This window comes from Austrofundulus limnaeus, unplaced genomic scaffold, assembly GCF_001266775.1.
Source record: "Austrofundulus limnaeus strain Quisiro unplaced genomic scaffold, Austrofundulus_limnaeus-1.0 Scaffold42, whole genome shotgun sequence".
NCBI lineage: Eukaryota > Metazoa > Chordata > Actinopteri > Cyprinodontiformes > Rivulidae > Austrofundulus > Austrofundulus limnaeus.
Genome location: NW_013952444.1, coordinates 248,552 through 270,500, shown reverse-complemented (window position 1 = coordinate 270,500; position 21,949 = coordinate 248,552). Strand labels below are relative to the sequence as shown.

Here is a 21,949-nt window from a genome sequence, read left to right as displayed (position 1 = left end):
TTGAGGAAAAGTAAATTATCATAGTCTCAAAACAAACACTCACACACACACAAAAAGAAGAAGCAGCTGCAGTTCTGAAGTAATTTCTCAATACCTGTTACCACATATCAACAATTATAACGGCTAAGTGATTAATTCTCTTGGTATTTACGACCACATAAGCAAACAGTGTATGAGATGGTACCGCAGAAAGAATCACAATCACTTGCACACACCTAGTGTAGTATAAACAGAGTGATGTGCACATCAAAGCCCCTTTGGTTTCTCAGCACATCAGCACCTTTGTTGTTGGTCCAAAGTAAAAAAAAAAAAAAACTTCATGTAGTTTTACGCCCAGTTCCCAAGTCTGTTATTAAAACAAACTGTAAAAATAAGAAAAAAATAGTTTTGAAACAGTAGCTTTTAACGTTTAACCTGAAGGAGCAGAGTGTTGTCTGTTCTAATATAATTAAGTGTTATTTCTAATCATTTGCAAATAATCTTTTTAGGTCTGTTTATGTAACTTGTTTAATTCTGTGGCTGACTGCAGAAATTTATCACTTATTTTATTTTATTATTTCTAGAGTTAGCTGATGCTGGGTTCAGACAACAAAATAAATGTGCCGATTTTTGGCCCAATTTTGCCCTTCCAACAATATTAAGGATGCTTCAATTATTGTGATGGCTCCAAAGATAATTTTAGGAGATATTCCGTTCAGAGAGATGTACCACTCTGACCTCAAAAACAGCACATCTTGTCTTGCATTCAATTAAAACAAATCTCAAGCTATGTTTTCTTGCTTCCCATTGACATTGGGTAACGATTGCCCAGGATATAATCACAAAAAACATTCAAAGTAATTATTATATTTAATCTGGTATTTATTCTCTGACCTTTTATTTGAAGATGAGTTGGAGACACAAGGGCAAGTGTGTGATTATATTAAAAAAATCATGGCTCTTTTCAGTCAATTTGCTAAAGAAAAGCTTTAAACTAAGTCAATAAAAAACTGCTTAAGTGAAGCTAACTGAAGAGTTTTTCAGGATCACAAAAGTCTGCCAGAAATATGGATGTTCTTGGAAATAATTTAGCTTTTTAATAACTAAAATACATCATATAGTTTCCTTTTCAATAAAATCAAGCCTAAGTTTGCCGTCTATACTGCAGTGCCTCAGTTGCAGGTCCTTCATCCGGCCCACGGTAGCCCACAGTAAATGAGCCTGTACATCCCAGGTGGCTCGTATTTTACACACATTATTGAAAGCAATCTTAATTATCTGCTGTCGACTGGAGGAGAGACACTCGAGGGAGCGCCTGCTCCTCCTCTTAAGCCACTCTCTCTCCAGTGTTTGGGTTTGTGGATTTGTTAAATATTTAATAAGCTCCCAAAAGACAGATTTTGTCTCTCGGCTGAACTGTCATCCTCTCGGGCTGGACTGGATTGGCTGTTTGGTTCGTGCAGACTCAAAATTGGGGCATTGCTATGAATCACTCAGGTCCGGTCCGGACCAAGCAGAGCCAGAAGTTTCTTCATATGGAGAGTCCAAATTTACTCTGAGTACGTGTCGCACGTCTCCCCGCTAATCACAAGTAGAACTTTGGGAGAGATTTGCCAGGGTCAGTGTTCATGTGTGGGACGGTGACGGAGTATATAAATCTTTTGGGGGACATAACCTCTGCGTCTGTGCAGACAGCGGACAGCCATTGTTTAGTCTTGCTGCCTGGAAACAGGGGGGATTAACATTGTGGTGTAATCGTGGGTATGAGCACATCAGTCACTCATCCAGGCTGTACTGGAAGGAAAAGCGTGTTCGCTGGTCACTATGGGGGTGAGAGGATGGAGTCCTGCCTCAGTGTATACCTCAGCTGTCTCCTCCGCTGAACCTTACAGCTAACGGTCGACGCTGGCGCCACAATCTTCTTCCGCTCCAAACAATAGTGGTTGCAGAAGTTCACCGTGTCCTCTTCTCGATTGTTTCCCGTCTTTGTTGGCCTACTTCCTCTCTTAAGTTATGAATGGACACAGAAGCCTAGAGTGCTAACTCTAGCACTGTCACTACGACAAGACAAAAACACTGATGGAGGTCAGCAAAGTGGCACGAGGTGACAATGTGTGGGAAAATCTGAAATTTATGGCTTTTTTTCTAGTTTTATCTTGTGAATTATGACAGACGTTCTTTTCTCAAACACAGCATAGTTTGAAGCTATTGCTTTCTATTCTTTACACTCAATTAGGGCTATGCGGTAGACGGTAGAAACGGTATGAAGTTGGCCTATGTTAGAAATTGACCCTCTACCATCCTATCGTCATTACGTCATCGCGCCTGTGTCAACAGGGCTGTGAGTGCAGAGACAACTGAGCAGGAGTTTGAAATATAATGAAGAAATTCTAGCGTTTTAAAACACGTATAGAGAGAATAAATCCTCAAAATTTCCCCCTCCCGCTGCAGAGAAGTTATCTTGTCGCAGGATCATTTCCTCCCTCTCGCTGCACATCATCGCACAGAGCAAAGCTTTAACAACTGCAGTTTTTCACACCCAATTTTCAGAGAAAAAAAATGTTTTATGTATTGTTACCCACAGAAATTATTTAAAAAAAGACGTGGACGTTTGTTCAGTTGTAAATCCATCTTGCTAATATAAAGTCGGCTTCTGCTGTGATGATGAAGATGAGCGCGCAGCAGCGCAGCAGCTGATACATTCAGCAGGCAGATATTAAAGCAAAAATGTTGGTTTTTTGCAAAAAAAAAAAAAGCTCTAAAAGTTACATTATCTTTACTTTTTATGATAATTTTCTACCGCGATATATACCATTACCGTGAAGGGGTTCAATTTATACCGTGATATGAATTTGAGGTCATACCGCCCAGCCCTACACTCAGTATAATATTAAACTATAATTTCAGCTCAAATCCATAGCTTTCTGCTCGTTGTTGCTGTTAGCAGCGAGAGGTAAATTAAGTTGAGTTAAAAGTGAAACGCAGGGGGTGGAAAATCCAGACTTTCCTTTACACTGTGCCAGATTTATTTGCTGTCACTTGTCATTTATTCACACTGTATGGACTTTATTAAAGAAGCATAATCTCTGTTATTTGATTTCTAAAAACTGAAGCCTGATGTCATCAGCATTTTAAACTGTGCATGCACATATGTTCAGCACATTTATGACCAGGATTGCGATATAGATTTGGCATATCAACTAGAAGTGTTCTTTCTTTCTGTTCTAGGAAGCATGCAGAGCAGCTTTCTTTGTTTTGGTTGCATTGCTTGATCAATGTTTAACTCATCTGTGAGCCATTTGTTCTAAAAAAAATGTTTTTTTATATCTGTGGCAAGAAAAGAAACCAAATATTTTCCTGCCAAAGGTAGATTTTTTTGCATTTACTAGAGAGACTGAAGCTAAACTCTATTGTGAGAAATTGTTCTTATTTAGGAAATTGTTCCTAATTGTTGCATCTGAGTTGACTTTATTTGAATTGCCTACGACAACGTTTGAAATTCACACCAGCTTAGAGCGTTGCTCATTTTTCATTAAGTGTATGACAGTTCTGAAGGTATGTTAAGAGGCTATTTGATCTTGTTTCAGAAAATTTCTTACGCTGTAGTTTAGATCCTGGCCTGCGTGATCAGATTACTGTTGCGAAAGTTTTGTGCGAGAGAAGAGGAGCTAGACAAGATCAGACAAATGTGTACAAGTCGTAAAAAAATCTGCTTCCTTCTCTTTTTTTGCCCGGCTCCGGCTGTGTGTGATCCTCATGGTTCGTTATGCCGAGTTCTCTCCTACAAGCCCGCAAGCTAGCCTCCCAGCCCCTAGCACACACAAACACACACACCATGAGTTCTTTTCTTTGAGCTGACTTAACCGCTCTGGCACTCGGTCTTGTGAAGCTGCACCCAGCAAACGCTCTCCCAGCTCAGCTATTGGAGCTTTTCCCGTGGAATCCCAGACATTTCAGGCATTTGTTCAAGCTGGGTCGACAGGGGTTTCTTCATCGCTAAACACGCTCATTTGGTTTCAAACGGCTCGCTGCTCCGCAGTTTATAGTTTTTATCTCATATTTTCTTCTTATTGTCCATCATAAGTTACTTTCATGCAAGAGTTTTTGGAGTTTAGGCCCCCAAGATTAGGGTAAAGATTTTTTTTGCAGGTCTGGCAATTTTTTTGAAATAGTTTTATTGGTCCAGTTTAGTCAAATCCAGGTCTTAATGTTTTTTTATTTTGTCAAGTCAAAGCTGCAGTGAGTGAAGTAGTGGAAAAACAGTTTTGCTGTAAATGTTTTGGAGAAAAATTTTGTCTCAGGCTCTTGGATAAAAATAGTTTTGAGTGTTTTTCACTGTTCTCTCAAAAATATCTAAAAACCGGTTGTGAAATGGTTTAATATGTTCAGGAAAAAAACCTTTTCATTTGTTGAAGACCTGGAAATTACAGTTTTGTTTTAGATGATAAATGTTTAGTTGTAACAAAACTTGTTTATTTCCCAATGATCGAATTCAACGAAAAAGAAAAGTTGTTCATTGGTTTTTGTTTTACCTTTTTATTATAAACTTCTTAATTAATTCTCACTTTGACAACTTTAAATATTTACTTGAACAAAAAATTGAAAAAGCAGCTACCATAAAATTATATTAAATTGAATTGTTAGTGTTACTGTTGCAAAATATTTACTACCTGTTGATATTTGTCTATTTCTTCTGTTTCACTTTTGGCTCAGAAGCACCAAAAAAATGGTTGAAAAACAATAATTAAAAAAAATCTTGTGTGTTTTTATGTCCTAAAACAGTGTTTCCCAAAGTTGGGGTCGGGACCCAAAGTGGGGTCCCGAAACATCAAGGTGGGGTCCTGAAAAGATTTTCGGAATTAATTTACATTTTTGCCGTAGTTGTTACAAAGGAGTGAGGTTAGTGTATTTAAAATGGATAAATGTAGTATAAAAATATTGTTACTAAGCCCATGTTTAGTTGACGTGATACAAATGTTTATCATCCAAAAATAGCTGGGGGCACAGGTCTCTGCTACTGTTACTTTGTGGGTCAAAAGCTGAAAAGTTTGGGAACCAGTGCACTTTGGTTCCCAAAGTTGGGCTTGGGACCCAATTATGGGTCACGAAGCACTTTGGATAATCTCCAGAAATCAATTTAAAGGGTAATAAAATAATTTTTGATGTAATATTTTCCCTATAACTGTTACCAAAACACTGAATAAGTATAAATAAGTATTTATATTTGTGTACAAGCTGTTTAGATAGTCAAAACCTGTGTTTTTAGGGTTATTAATGAAGTTCGTGTACTCAGACCAGTAATGTTTGGGGTCACAAGTTTTTGCCATGGATATTTTGTGGGTCAGAAGACAAAAAGTTTGGAAACCACTGTCCTAAAAGTCAAAGATGAGAATCGATTGGTTGTTGTTGTTGTTGTTATTATTATTATTTACTTGGCACTTATATGTAAAAGGAAATGAAGGTTCAAAGCTCTGGCGTGCGTCATTTGCCTGTCGAACAGGCAGTGTAATTGACCATCAATGAGAGCTCCATGTTTTTCATTTTTATTCTAGTCACGAACCAGCTGAATAGCCTGCCTTTGGTCGGGAGTAGTGGCTGGGCGAAATCAAAAACAAAAAGTGCTTTTCCATGTTGTTGATGTGTTTTTGTTCTATTAACGGAGGCAGGAGCTGCTTAATGAAATTGTTTACCGTTCCTGTTGCTCCGGAGTCATCTTAACCAAGCCCTGCTGGCGTTGAGTCAGACCGGCCGACGAGTTGTTACCAGAAGGAAAAAAAAGAGACAATTAAACTTGTTTTTAATTTTATTTTAGAGCCTGCTTTTTATTAAGTCAGGTTCACACAGTTGCTGTAATGTTGCTGCTTTCTCTCTGTGATTTGATTCATGATTCAACAAATGAATGTAAACATTCAGAATTGGAGAAAAAAATGATAAAAACTTAGTTTTTTTTACCCAGCTGTGGTTAAAATCACCATTTAGACTCGACTCTGGCTTTTAATTGATTTGATCGACTTATCTACGTATGTTCATGTGGATGTAATTTGTGTTAAAGGTCAAGAGGGATCTGCAGTCTGTAAAGACGTGTTTGGATGTGAAAGTGGGGACTATTATCACATCTGTTCTTCACTAGTAGAAAGGAAACTCTGCATTGATGACAGCTGTTGGGGTTTATCAGGGCAGAGACACCAGTCATCACTGCCTGACGTGAAGTCAAATTTGATGCACGAAGGACTCAGTCTGTGTTATTTAAAATCTTTTTCACAACTTGTCGAATGTAGTGCAGGCTGATTTCATTCTTTTTATTTATTTAAAATAGAAATATGAAAGGGTTGTAATGTTTTTTTTATTTTATTTTAGAGTTTAAAGAGCTTTCATTTCCCTGCAGTGTTGCACTTAATATTTGAGGAAAGTTGTTTCCTGTCACAGTGATGCTGTTGTTGGAACCAAAGCCAAGCTGTCGGACATTTCTTTGAGCTTGTGCTTACATTTCAACCCAGTTGTTTGCAAATGCACACAGCACCTTTTTGATTTAAACCGTTTTACTCGTTGTTTTCAAAATAATTTGTTGTAGCGTCTCAGCTACAGGAGGACGAACACAAAGACAGAACAATTACTTGTGATGGTTTACTGGGTGCATTAAAATATATTGTTGCACAAAGCGGAGTGCGTGTCAAGCTCTGTGTACAGTGTAAACTTGCATCAGCAAAATAACAATTATTAGTGTGATGAGATGGAAATGCTTGTGTGTTTTATACAAGCCTGACTTTTAGATAAAATGCTCCATGTTGGCAAAGCAGAAAAAGAATGACAGCCAGCTGATCAGAGACGACTGTAACTGATAGTTTTTCAAATGTTGAGCTAAAATTTCACGTGTTAGCAGCTGAGAGTCATTCAAAACGCATACTTGAGTGCATGTCAGTGTCAGTTTTATTCACAAAGCACTTTTAAAAACAACATTGTTGACCAAAGTGCTTCACAAGGAGGTGCATGACATCTGCGAGGCGTCGTGCTGCCATGGTTTTAAACCCTCTAAAGTGTTCATCTAAATCACTTTATTCTGCTTCCTTTTACCCGTTTTCTGCAAAAACCTTTTTTCATAAGGAGCTAAATACTACCCTTGTCACAACTGAGGAATTTTAATTACCAGCCAGCACACCACTATGTTCCTGTTTGCCATTTTCTCTGGTCCAAAGTCATCTCAAAGCAAAAAAAGGAAAAAAAAGAAAAAAGACCTGCATGTGCAGTTATTTTATCACTTCCTTATTAGGAAACTGAGTAAGAAATAAATCCTTTTTATTATGGTTCATAATTAAAGATTTTAATGTAGAAGTTTAGTTTTTAAGCTCTTGTTACTAATTATTTACGGAATTGAAGGCGTTTAGGAACAATAGCAAAAGAAGCTTCTGCTTTGTAGGAGTTTGTTTAAAACGGCGAGTCTTTTCTAGCCTCTTTCTGACACAAGTCGAAGCTCTGTGTAGGTTCGGCACGCGGCTCGGATCCTTTTCTTCGCCTCCTGTTTCCCCCGTTGGCACCGTTCGAACAGAGCGTTTTCATCTCTGACACACTGAGGCCCCGAGCGGAGCTGGTTTGTTGTTGCTGTCCGTTTTTGGGCCTCAGGGATTGAGGGGTGTCATTGTGCCGCCCCGCTCCCCCCCGCCTCTCGCCAGAGTGAGACCTCGGCTAATGAGATAAAAAGCCAGGCATTTCTTTAGCATTGTTCGTCAGTCTTCATGTGATCCTGCTGTACTTTGGACAAACAGCACGACAAGAGATCGGTACAGAATATGACTGATGTCAGTGGAAAAAGACTCGAGAGTTTAGAGACTTTTTTTGTTAGATTTAAACACTTATTAACGGGCGAAGTTGAACCATCCCGGTGCATACTTTTGGGGAAAAACCCCATTGATTTATTGTTGTTTAAGTGATTGTACAAGTGGAAGATAGTGTGGAGATGCTGACAAGACCACTTAAAAAAAACTCTATTCCATTGCTGCTTCAGGCTTAATCGCAGTGATAATAAAGAAAGTGAACACGTATTTAGAGATTTGCATGTTTTAAGGAAAGAATGACAAATTCCCTAAAATAACCGCCTCGTTTTTCCAAGAGATCAAAGTTGGCTTGGTTTGACCCCAGTCTCTCTTAGAGGTCCTCGGGGTCTCAACCCTGAAAATATTTCCGACAAGCACACAAGAAACAAGTCCATCTCCTTCGGTGTGGTCTGTGTTGTTGTTGGAAGCTTTTACGACGGTCTGTCAGTGAATAATTATTTAAGATCAGCTCACAGAAATGGTTTCCACTTGGTGAACGGTAAGTCAGCTGCTGGTGGAGGGGAGCTGCACAAATCTTTTTGGAAAGTAAGACGTTTGTTGTGGTTCTGTTTTTCGTGGAAAACGGCTGCTCACCTTCTCAGGTGGCATTCCAGTCCAAAAGTCTGCATCCAACTCTAACTTTACCATCTGTTTGCTCATTAGTCATAAAAAAAAAGTTAAAACACCTCATCAGTTGTTCTTGGAGTCCAGAAATATTTGTCGTTTTTCTGAAAGGCAGTAGGTGTTTCTGATGAATTTGACAGTAATTTCTCACTGTTTAAACATTAGTTGCAACTTTCTTTTAGTTTCTTTTATTGTCAGTTGTCAAAACAGCTGTTAATCTTTGTCCCAATAATTATTGAAGTAATTTAATCTCTATGTAAAGTTTCAAATAAAATCTCAATGTATAGCACATAATCTGAAATTGGAAGTAAATATTTCACTTAGTAGTCCTAATCTTAAAATGTTAGGTTTATGGCTGCCACAAACGATTATTTTTATAATCGATTAATCACCGATTATTTTTTCGATTAGTCGACTAATCAGATCATATGTTAATTGAATATAAAACATAGAGCTTATTGTGCCAGAATGCAGCTGCTATTATATAACCATCGTTAGATTTTAGCTATATGCTAACTAAAAATAATTGCTGTGGAAGGCAATTGCTGCAGATATTGCACTGGTTTCTCTTTCATTTTCTTAAAATGATCCCACACTTTTGAGCTCTGTTGCTGGGTAGTCATGATACCAGAGTCTGTCTGTATAATGTCTTGTGACGTCCACGGCCTACCCCAGTTACCACTACTGTGCATGTGTGTCAAGGACAGAAAGGCAGATGTGGCAGTGGAAGGTGTCAAAGAAGTTTGGAGAGAAAAACWAAGTAAAGAACAAAAAAAGAAAAAGAAAACAATTAATCGATTATTAAATTAGTCATTAATTATTTTAATAATTGATTAGTCGTCGATTAATCGATTAATCATGGCAGCCCTAGTTAGGTTTACAAAGGCAGAGACTAGGAAGCAACTAAATCCTTGCATTTCATTAATCTAATAAATTGCATTTTTTAAGCAACCGCATCTTATTTTTCAGTATAAACCACATAAATAAATAGGCTCAGACACAAACTGCTTGAAATCTTAACAGGACAGTGTGGTTTTGATATGTTAATAAGCCGTAATAAGCTGTGCAGTCTCCTGAGGCTCTGAGCACCGCACTAACACAACCGATTGTCTCAACACCAGTGTGATCTCATTACTTCAGAACGCATCATGTTTATCTCCATAGGGACTTTATTATGTTTAACACCTTCATTCATAATGAACAAAAACATAAAACCAGAGAACAAAAGCAGCTTGTACTTTAGGTTACAGAAGGGTTTTTTTTTTCAGCTGTAACATATTGTAGGGTTTTTTTTTTCTTTTCTTTTTTTCATGCTCAGCTTTTTGCTGCTGCTGCTCGATGAGGGGAAAGAGAGGCACACAAAGGGTTAAATTGTTTGCCTGTCTTCCTTGGAGATGGGAGAGGCCAGTTGAATGGCTAGCTTTAACAGCTAGTCAACACATTGGCTAAGGCTGAGGGTGGATCTGCTGCTGGGCCTGTGCTGTGGCATGGAGCTTCTCGGGGATCTGGAGTCAGAGACGACAACAAGTGGAGCTTTTTCTGTATGTGTGCAGGCATGAGTATTTGATGTGTGTGAACATGCATGTTGGGGATAAATTGAAAGGCGCTGTTTCGAAAGAGAAAACACAGCAACTTTAGCTTTGCCTGAAATCACTTTTTTTTTTGTGAAGATAATTATTGACGTAGATGAAAGGTGGTTATATCATTTGTTTTTGCAGCACTGAGCCCCACCACGGCCTTTTAGCCCCTTTCTCACGTTGCCATTCTCCTATTTCTGCTGCCCTCCCCAAACATATTCCTCCTGCACTGTAAGCTCACCTCTGTTTAATGTGAGGGGGCAGCAGGTTTGTGTTGTTTTTGTTTAATGGCTGAAATGATGGCACTAATGAAGCCAGGCCTGCTTTGGACACATGCAGCACAGTGTCTGAGTAACATGGGTTATGACTACAAAAAAAAAAGTAATAAGTTACTCACATTATTTGCCTGCAACACTTTCAGTTTCACCTTAATGGTCTGACATGTTGTCTGTCCCTAACCTGATTGACTCATTATCCCCCTACTGCTTCGGCGTAGCGTTAATCTGGCTGTGACGGATGAGAGCTTAAGCTCAGTGTTCAAGTTAGTCTGTGAAGCCTCCATCTTTGCTGGCACAGTCTGTCCTCACCTACTTTCGGACAATAAGGACACAAATAAACGTGGGTATAGTAACACCTGCAAACCAGTCAAGTAATCTTATGCAACGGGATGATTTCCAGCTATGCAAACCTATTCAAACAGTTAATAAACTGTATTTTGTGCTTTCTAGCAACCAGTATTTCCATGTTTCTAGAAAGAGGCACGTCCTTAAATTTTGTTTACACACTTGGGATTACTTTGGCCTCATTTATACCAGGGCTGCTGCAGCCAGAGCTTGGAAATGTTTAGGTGTTTAGATTTTATCAAGACTGTTTTCATTGCACAACATTAGGCAGGCTACAACTCCAGCCTGAAATCTTATGTTATCATTGAATGAACGAACCTAACGTAGTCGTTTGTTTAGCAAAATAAAGATCTCAAAACTGTAGTTTTTGCTTGATCTAAAACAAATTAGTGCCTGACTATTTTAACCGTTCCTAATTTTCCTTTGATTCAGTAACGGCTACTTTATTCACCCCAAAATTTGATAAAAACAACTGTGCATTTTGGTTATCTTGAAACTTAAACACCAGTTTCTGTTTTTTCCACACCTCGTAGAATGTGCTAAAAACTATTATTCATAAGCTGCTTACAACCAATTAGCGTAGATGCTAACTTCAATTAATATTGAAAATACCTTAGAAAAGTCACTGCAATAAATTGTGTTTACCCTCAAAATCTGTACATACATAAAACATTTCAAAGCCATTATTTAAAAAGGACATAGGCTTTTTTGGCTGTTCAATACATTTTGTTGCACTTTAGGGGTGCAGAAAATTTTAATTTCTTATTATTCTTGCTGGATGGACAAGTCTTTCTTGATGTCTTTTAATTCATTTGAAAATTTTTGCTGTTATAAAGTCGTAAACCCCTCTATCAAACTAGAATTGACAGTTCTGGAAGTTAGAAGGGGGCGGAGGGTGAAGAGCCTCGTTTGGATTTAAAGAGACAGCCTCAAAACGAGTTGATCTGAGACACACCTCAGAAAAGGGGTGAAAGAGGGGCTTGTGGAGTTACAATACGGAGGAATTCAGACCAAAGCATTGCAGTTCCACTTTATAAAGACCCCAGCTGAAGGATTTAAATGCATCATGTCCATTTTAATATAGTCATTTTACAAATGTAACTATTATTTACAGACAGATAGTCTTAAGGGTTGTACCACAGGAAGCTAGAGTAACTATATATAACATATTCATGACTATAACTTTTTGAGTTAGCCTATTTAAGAATAAAAATGATGCAAAGCTAAGTTTGCATGTTTCACTCATAAAACCCTGTTTACAGTATTTGCTGGTTTTTCCTCTCTTTTTTTTAACAGAGCTTTCTGGATCAGTGTCCGTCTTGTATCAACTCGTGTTGCACCCCTGCTGTTTCTAATCACTATGCTTGTTGGCCAATGACAGATGATCCTCTGGGCTGCTCTGCCGAAGGATTTCCCTCCTGGCACAGAAATCTCACTATCACATTTGTGTGGCATTTACATTTTAAATGGTAGCTTTAATAATGACAAATTTTATGAAGACCTTGGTGGGAAACAAACTCACTTAACCTCAAGATAACAACCTGCTGAGCTCTCCCCGCTAACCCAGTGTTCTCCCACTTCCCTTTCAGTGTGTCCCTCTCACTGCAAACACCGAGCCTGCAAAGACGACCAGTGCTGCCACGAGCAGTGCCTGGGCGGCTGCAGCCGGTCCAACTCGGCCAGTCACTGCGTGGCGTGCCGCGGCCTCCAGTACGAGGGCACGTGCGTGGACCGCTGCCCGAACGACCACTTCATCTACAAGGGCTGGCGCTGCGTTTCCACCGCCTTCTGCCAGGAGCTGCACAACAGGTGCAGGCAGGAAAAGGAGAAGAACAAGATCACTGATTGCCACGACTACGTCATCCATAACGGTGCCTGCATCCCCGAGTGCCCCTCCGGCTACTCCATAGGCAACTCCTCGTAAGTGGACACTCGAGTCGGTCTAGTGGGCTTTTAATGGCCTGCAGAAAAGATGTTTGATCACTGAAGCATGCTTAATCTAGACCTTGTAATACACAAGCCTTTTGGGAATTTAACCCCCCGCCCCAAAAATGCATATGTATACATACACTTTTTTATTCACGTTGCTAAATGATAAACAAAAAAATGTAATGAATTAATTTATGGACAGGGATAAAAAGATAGCTTGAAATATACAGATCTAGCATAACTTCCTGCTTAAATTGAGTTTTTGTTGCACATAATGTCAGCGCAGGAAATAATGGTCCCCTCAGATGAGACATTTCTCTGTATGTTTGCTCTAAAAACCTCTTTGTTGCTGTCCGTTTGTAAGAAACCAAAGGGCTCGGGTCAAAGAAGGGCAGCACAGTGGGACGGTTGGCACATCTGGGCTTCTGTTTCTGCCTTGGTATCCCACATTTTTGTGTTGCTCAGTTGTTTACTGGGTGCTGGGTTTTTCTGCGTTGCAATTCTTGATACCTTATGCAAACACAGGCGCTGCGGCATGAATTATGCTTTCATTTTCTCCACCCAGAACTATGAATTACCAACTCACTGGGCTTGGAAATGAGTTGTGGCATCAGAAAATAAACACAGAGTAGTCTGCTGACCTGTCATGACCTTACCTTTCTTCCACTGTGACCGTGACACAGCTGTTTAATGAGCCTGAAAAAACTACCCAGATAGTTCTGCTCTGATTATAGTTCAAAACACAGCTGTAAAGATACAAAATTATCTGGTTTTGGTAATTTAACACCAGGGAAATAGTTCTTGACTCCTTTGTCCTGCCGCTACAAAACCTGGAGGTTTTTTTTTTCCAGAAAACTGCAGCAAAGTCCAGGCTGTTCGTCATTGACAACAGCGCTGAAAGGGAAAAGCAGGATTGTTTGCAGTGTATTTAACCTTTAATAATCCACAGAGGATTTGCCAAGTGCGTAATCTCCATTTGAGCAACATGCAGCTTCACATTCGCAGGGTCACATGCTGTGCGTTCACACCTGACCGACGACTGGAGAGCAGATGGAGCTACAGTGGAGCAGTTCAGGATGAAAACCAGCCTCTGTGCAGCATAGAGAGAATAAAGCAGATATACTTTTTATTACTTTAGTAAATGTTGACACAAAGAGATAATAATGAAGCACATATGCTGACAAAATCCCCAGCAAATGTTTTATGAAAGTAAAGTCTTTTATTTTTTATGATGCGCCTGTATTCTAAGGCTTTATGTTTCATAACAAAACGTTCAAAGTGTTTTGATTTTGATTTTTTTTTTTTTGCCTGCATATGATGATATTGATGATATTGCCAGATAAAAAGCTCTGTAGCTGCAGTGAGTTGAAGTAAAGGTAGCCACTTCTTGGGGCAGATTTTATCCCTTTTATTTTCCAGGGAAATGAATCTACAAATCCTGCACATCGAAACCTTTAGGCCACCGTCGACCCGTGGTGAACCCATTTGCTCTCGCGCATCTGAAGCTTTTCATGCTGACTCTCCCTGTTTTTCCCTTTTGGCTCTTCTTTTCCTTTCCTTGGCATCTCCTTCTCGTTGTCTGGTTTAAACTAAGCTGTGAAAATGAAAGCGCTCTTAGGATAAGTGGCGCTCTCCTCAGAGTTATGAGTGAAAAGTGCACAATTGGCATCAGAGTAAAAAAATGAAAAGATCAAGATAGTTCAGGGAAGTGAAGAAACGGCATATAACTTTTTTTTTTTGCAAACCTAGGCTTATAAGAAAATGTGTCACAGGAGTTTGCTTGTTTTGCTGTTTGTGTATCTCATCTACTATTACAACACTCTTATAGCTCACAGCAGATTGTAGATTAGTCTGAAATGTGTCGCTCAGCAGCTGACACTCAATTCTGTTATCAAGGCGACTCATTCTTCTGTAACTTTCTAGTATCTCACTGGGCTGAGGCTTCTGGGGATGCGTTGTCTAACACCATTCTCGAGGGAGTCTCCAGAATATCCTGAAACATTTGTGAGAAGTTCTCAACAGTTTCACAGTCTTATCACTTAAATATTGTCATGAATGAGAGTTTAGGTTCCCCAAAAACCATTGGGCCTCATGCAAGAACCGTTCAGATTTGTTCTTAAGTTGTGCGTACGAGTGATTTAGGAGAATTTGTGGCATTCACCAATTTTCTCATGTTCTAAGATTTTTTTTCAGACACGAACAAAATTCACAAGTGGTCCAGACCTGTCGTATATTTTACCTGCAGTCAGTCTGCTGTTATCCAGACGGGTTTTCTTCATTAATAACTTTATATTTCATTAGTTTGAAGATATTTTGAGTTGAAAATAAATCGCACTCCATAATTATGTTGACAAAAGGCTATTCTGTTTGAAATGGAATTAGATTTTAAATATAACTAATGACATAAATTGGTTAGCTTATATTAAATTGGCTTTTAATGCTGTTGTATAACACTACAATATTAATATGAAGATCTCAAACTAAAATCCAACTAAAATCATGCATTAATTGAAGGTTGGAGACATTTTAAAATGCTTTCTTTCAGAACTGCATCTGAAACTTGTGACGGCTGGGATGGGGGTAGCGGTGGGCGACTGCTCTTCCTCTGAATAAATGAAAACTATATGAAAACTATGTAACACAGTTGTTTACACTTAAATTAAAAATATTTGACCAAAGACAAACCGGAGCTGGACTAGAGAGAGATGATTATGATTTAGATTTTTATTTCTGTGACTGTAAACGACCCACAGGAGACACGACATTAACAGCAGTCATTTCATTTCATTCCTTGGCTTTAGCGGGTCTGACGCTGCTAAAAATGACTTTTTTTTTTTTCAATTTGACTTCAATCTTCGAACTCGTAAAGTTCTTTTTTACTTTGCAATGTCATTTATGAATGGACACTTACTAGTATGTGGGGTAGGGCTGTGTATTGGCATGAATTTGGCGATACGATACATATCATAACAGAGGGGTCACGATATGATGTATCCCGATATATTGCGATACTGTAAGCAAGGCAATATATTGCGATATATTGCGATTTTTTTTGGTCCAAAAATTCTTTTAAATAAAAACCTCTTACTGGAAAAAAAAGAAAAGCTAATGTTTACTCACAATGCTAATGCTACACTTACTCTCTGGCGCTCAAGAGGTAGAGGAGCCAAATGGCTGGCTCACTGCTGCCAACTAGTGGTCAGAGGCTGAACTACAACATAAAAATGAACTGTTGGCAAGAAGGTTGACATTTTAAACCTTAATTAAAAATTGATACAGGGCTTTAGAATATCGATACAGAATCGGGAAATGAAATGTCGCGATATTTCAGTGTATCGATATTTTCTTACACCCCTAATGTTGGGCAGGAAACTTATATCATATGGTGTTTTTGGGGTGGTAGATTATGCTAATCACCTCTCCCCGTGCACAAGCACCTGATACACATTCATCAGTTTATGCTCCTCATTTACACACTTATCCTGAAGATAGAAGAGTTTGTTGAATCTGATGTGACATGTTCATACGAACAAAAGTAAGAGAAATTTAGGATAAGAATACGTACATGTTCTTGCATCATGAGGCCCAGTGTTATGTAAAAGAGGTTTGATTTGCAATATAATTCATGCTTAGAGCAAATATTTTATCATAACTGTAATCAACACTTAAATATGTAGATTAAAAAGTAGTTATTTGTTTTAAGTGATGAAGCTGCATGAAAAAACATTAAGATTTTGATCATTTTACCACTTCTCGCCTTTCAGCTCTGCAGTTCAGGTTGTTTCCAGCTGCATATGTTTAAAATCTAATAATCTTGTCCAACTGCACAGCATTTATCCATCACCACAGGCTACACAGCGACTAGCGGGTGAACCAAAAACAGAAATTTATTTTTCAGCTATTGACACATATTTCAATCGAAGCTTCAGAGCAGGGTTTTGAATCAGTCTAGATTAAAAAGCTGCTTCAAGTTCCGTTTCTCTTCTCCTAAATCTGTCTCCTTCGATTTGTCATAAAGGCTCCACTGCAAACCCTGCGCAGGACCTTGTCCCAAAGTGTGCAGGGGTCTGAAAACGGTGGACTCCGTCACTGCCGCCCAGGCTTTAAGAGGCTGCACGGTTCTCAACGGGAGCCTGGTTATCAACCTGCGGGGAGGAAGTGAGTGTTTTTGTTTGGTTGAATTAGATCACATCTGCTCATAAAAAGCAACAAACAAAGGGATGTTGGCATTAACATAAAACCAGGAAATGTCAGAAAGAAACAAATCATAGAACATTTGCACGGAATGGTTTGTTACAGATTACTTTGGTTTTGAATCCTTTTAATGCTTGTGTTTAATTTTGTTTAGACAACATCGCAGCTGAACTGGAGGCCAGTCTGGGCCAGCTGGAGGAGATCACTGGCTACCTGATGGTGCGACGGTCCTACGCCCTCGTGTCCCTCTCATTTTTCCGTAAACTCCGTGTTATTCGTGGGGAGGAGCAGGAAATCGGGTGAGATTCTATCTTCCTCGTCGTCTCTGATCCTCACCATGCACATCTTCCTCCTGTAATTATGAGTTAAAAGCGGACTGACCTTTTTCAAAATGTATTTCTGTGGCAGCTGTTTTTGGTTTGATTTTCAACAAAACAAAGTAGAAATTCTCAATGTTTTTTTGTACAAACAAATGGCTACTCTCGCAGTGGAAACAGCAAAGTTGTGCAAACAGCTCGATTCAAATCTGAGACTAAATTTTGCTGCTCTGGTTACACCAAAACTCGTTTCTGAAGTACCCTTGCAAATATATTCATGCAGCCTTGTTTTCCAGGAACTACTCCTTCTATGCCCTGGACAACCAGAACCTCCGGCAGCTCTGGGACTGGTCCAAGCACAAGCTAACCATCCTGCAGGGGCGCATTTTTTTCCACTACAACTCCAAGCTCTGCATGTCGGAGATCCGTGAGATGGAGAACGTGACGGGAACCAAAGGGCGGCAGAGCACCAACGACATCGCTCTCAAGACCAACGGGGACCAGGCCTCATGTAAGAAACTCAACCCCTGCGGACGTGATATTTGGTGAAGCAGTTACTACAGCGACAGACAACACAGAGTCAGGCCCCGCAGTTTCAATCAGTTATTGTTATGATGGCCATTTCCTGTCCTGTGTTTGCGCATAACTTCCTGGAGACCTTTTATTATTGATCTTGTTTAAGTAAGAACAACCAACAGAACAAAGTGCTCTGGTTTGTTACAACAGTGGTGGTTTGACTTTTATTTTATTTTATTTTATTTTTATACTTTCAGTGGATTTAAGTATTTTTTACAATGTATTGAATAGTTTGAGTTGAATGGACGGGAGAGAAATATCTTAGTTTTTATGAAGCTTTAGAGCAGGGCTATTCGACTAAACTGCCCCAGGGGCCACGGTTACTGCAGGTCAACAGCTGAGGGGCCGAATATCCAGCAATTAACGTCATTATGTAAATAAACCAAGTATTACAAAGATCTGTTACCTTTGAAATAGTTTATTTTGCTGCATCCATGGATACAACATACAGAACCCTATAAAAGTAGTGATAATAAAACAATATAATATCAAACCAAAAAGACACAGTTATTTGACACAAATATTATTTTGACATGTGTGACTTGCCAACTTTTAAACCCATTTTATTTTCACTTTCATAATTTTCTCTTCAACTACTTGTAATTTTAACTGTCTTGAGTGTTCATAGAAATGGTTTTTACCAGTTTTTAGCCAAGATTCTGATATTTCTGTAGATATCAAACATGTTTAGGTTTAACTAAAAGAACTTGTAGTAATTAAAGCAGAAAACCGAAGGGGCTGGGCTTAAGCAGGTGCGGTTCTAGGGGCGGGGCCACAGGGGCATTGTCCCCTGCTGAAATTTGATTGGCCCCTGAAGTGCCCCTGTCCTGTCACTCATCTGACCTTTGCCCAAAAAACGAGGATGCTGGGTGCAGTTCCATGTCCAAACAATAGAGGCGCTAATGAGCCAAATAGAAAAGTCCAGCATGAATCGAGATGACGGAAGTCTTCTTCTTTTCTTAAAATTTGAACAATCCTACTGAAAAAGTCTTTCAACTCACATATGAAGCTCTGACGTTGCTATGTGTTTGAGAGTATTTTTTCTATGTACTGTAAAAATGCATGTAAAATTGGTATTTGGCCCCTCTATGATCATTGTGGTCCCTTGATGGCCCCTTACTCAGAAAAATCCTAAATCCACCACTGGGCTTAAGAGATAAACCAATTGGTGGGACAAATTTTGATCACTCGCAGGCCAGATGTGGCCCGCGGGCTGCCAGTTGAATAGCCCTTCTTTAGGGGATTTTCCAAATAATAGTTCAGGTTTATTTGGTGCAATTTCATCATGACGACAGCAACGGGGTTGTTGTGTCCAGAAGAGAATGTCCACTTAGCACTGAAGCACACAGTTTGGATAACTCCCTGACTGAAAAATTGGGTCTCTTAAAAGATTTTTTCTTTTTTTTTCTCCAACGGTTTGGCAACTCCTTATGCTTGTTTTTACTGTTTAGTTTGGGTTAAAAGTGTTTTCTTTTTATATGAAACTACAAAAACCTCAGCTGTAAAGGTCACAAACCAGAGTTGTGAGTCAGAATTCTGCATCTCAGGCGCATTCCCTGAGATGGTGAAAATCTTTTATGGCTTTTTTTTTTCCTTCTTCTTCCCTGAGTGCATTGACAAATATAGTAAAACCATGCAGAAGCACAGCTGAACTTGACCCCTAGGGGACCTTTGAGGAAAAATCTCGTAAATAAATGGATGAAATAAAAGCCTTGTGTTATAAATAAATACTATATAATATAGTAAATAGTATTCTGCTGTTCTACATGAGCAAACGGAGACAAATGTAGTATTTTTTTTACATTTGAACAATAAAAAAAGATGAGTTAAGAACCAGAAATCATGGGTTAACTAGAGAAATTGCTGTTTTTGTGAAAATACAGGATGTCTTGAATAAGTTTGCTGAAATTTGCTAAAGAAGCTGAAACTGAGTTTATAAAAAACTAAAAGAAGCTAAAAGCTAGCAAAGGCTAAAGTTTCAAAATGCTAGCTAAAAGTAATATTTGCTGTTCCTAAAAGCTAAATTTAGCAAATAGCAAGCTAGAAGCTAAAAGTGTGGTGGGAAAATGGCTAGAAAAGGTCGCTAAAGCCTAATATTAGCATAAGAAAACAAAAATGGAGCAAAGTATGCTTAAGTACATTGTTAAAAAAATTGAGATCTTTTTTTTCTATGGGAAGTTTTATTTTGAATAAAGTGGAAACGTATTAAAGTTACAAAAACCAAGAGTTATAACACTGAATGAGTTGTTTGATGAGTAAATGGCTAAAATAGCACAAAATATGCAATAACAGCATTGCAAAAACAAAAATAAAAACCTGGAAATTAATATTGTGAAAGATGAATCAGCTTTCTACATTATGCATTTGAGAAGGTGAAATGCAAGATGTGTTGCTAACTATATTATACATATCTATAAGTGTTACTGTTTTCTTCACACGTTCTTCTAATAATGAGTTAAAAGACTAAAATGATTAACTCGTAATATTTTCTTTCCCCTCGTACTGTCAGGTGAGAACCATCGGTTGAAGTTCACCCAGATCCGAACCATGAGCGATAAGATTATGATCAAGTGGGAACCCTTCTGGCCGCCAGACTTCAGAGACCTGCTGGGCTTCATGGTGCTCTACAAAGAAGCGTAAGTTCATCTCCAGAGCATCAGAAACCTGGATCTAATGTTTTCAGCTTGTGTTGTCACATCCTTCTGTTTATGTTTTCTGTTTGCTCTGATCTGAACTTGGTTTAGCCACACAAATCATCAGATAATACCCTGGAATTTCCTCACTGCAATTTACTGCGCTCACGTTTGTTGCAAAGCTCCTTTCCCATTTTCCTAAATGCTCCCATAAATCCAATGATAAAATGCAATAAAAATATAAATATATGACTCAAACCCAATATCCTTCCTTGGGTAAAATGCAATTTAGGCCGACGTATATAACGCTCCATTCATCTGGATATTGTTTATTGTTTTTCACCTCCGCAGACCTTTTCAGAACGTAACAGAGTTTGATGGGCAAGACGCCTGCGGCTCCAACAGCTGGGTGATTGCAGATGTGGACCCTCCGCGGCGGGCCACGGATGGGGAGAGGGAGCAGATTGAACCGGGTCACCTCATCATGCCTCTGAAGCCCTGGACGCAGTACGCCATAATGGTGAAGACCCAGCTGTCTGCGTCTGACGATCACCAGGTCCTCGGAGCCAAAAGCGACATCATCTACGTCCGCACCAACGCCACCAGTAAGACTGTGGTTGTGTAAACGTTTGATATTCTCTCCAGATGTAGAAGGGGGAAAAAAAGTTGCCCTACTGTTCTTATTTGTCCTTTTGGACCTTGCATCATATATTATCTTAAATGACATCATTATTCAAGATATCTTAAGTGTATTTTTAGTAGGGGTCGACCGATACATCGGCCTGCCGATATTTGCGTTTTTTCCTTATATCTGTATCGGTTAATAAATGTTTTTATTTTTTTGTTTGTTTGTTTTCTTTTAAATTAAAACTTATGCAGCATTTGTTATCATTCTTATTTTTATCATGTTAAGGGAGAAAGAAAAGGCAGTATCGGCTTCAAGAATCGACCAAAAAAAATCAGCTGCACTTATCGGCGTATCGGTTAGACTGATGTCAAAAAAATTGGTATCGGTATCGGCCTTCAAAAACCTGTATCGGTTGATCTCTAATTTTTAGATACAAGAAATATAAGATCGAAGTAATGCAAATTAAATGGCAGGCATTTTCTTGTTGTATAGTTTTTATTTTAAAAAAAAGCTGCACGCTTTTTATAAATACTAGTGTTTCTGCTGTCGGTCATCATTTTGTGTTCAAAAGTAGGAGAAACACTGTTTATCCATGACATGATCCTGTCAGTTCTGGACAGGTTGTAAACATTTCGGCTCATAGTTAAGAGTGGAAAAAGTTAAAGTCTTCCTGTATAAAAATATTATTTTTTGTTTTTGTGTCTCAGTCAGTGTAAAATGTCCTTGTCACGAAAACAAGAAAGAAAAAAGCCAGTTGATTATACTACACCACTGACCTACAGGGACACATCTTGCCTTAGAGAGTCCTGCAGCAATTATGAAACTCTTCCTCAGTACTTGATGTACTTTGCCGCCCACAGTGTGCATGCAGTATCAGAGTTATGGTGGCCTGTCTAGCTGTCTTCCTTTCAGACGCTTCCTTGTAAAAACCGCATCAAAAAATGACATCCCTCGCTCGCAACAAAACTGGCTTCCAGCATCGGCGGGTGAGCGTGGCGTGAAGGGAGAGCTGTTTTCTGCCTGTGTGGCAGACGCTCCGGGCTCCTGGTCTCTGTCTGATC

At 39.0% G+C, this 21,949-nt stretch overlaps 1 protein-coding gene across 1 annotated transcript in view; it reads left to right on the top strand.

Moving 5' to 3' along the window:
- Positions 1-21,949, top strand: part of insra (insulin receptor a) — a gene marked incomplete at its 3' end in the record, with an annotated part of 50,227 nt that overhangs the window by 14,629 nt on the left and 13,649 nt on the right. The window contains 6 exon segments of the mRNA XM_014007417.1: positions 12,201-12,531; positions 16,559-16,698; positions 16,889-17,033; positions 17,348-17,562; positions 20,137-20,263; positions 20,612-20,865. Of these exon segments, the coding sequence (XP_013862871.1) occupies positions 12,201-12,531; positions 16,559-16,698; positions 16,889-17,033; positions 17,348-17,562; positions 20,137-20,263; positions 20,612-20,865 (1,212 nt within the window).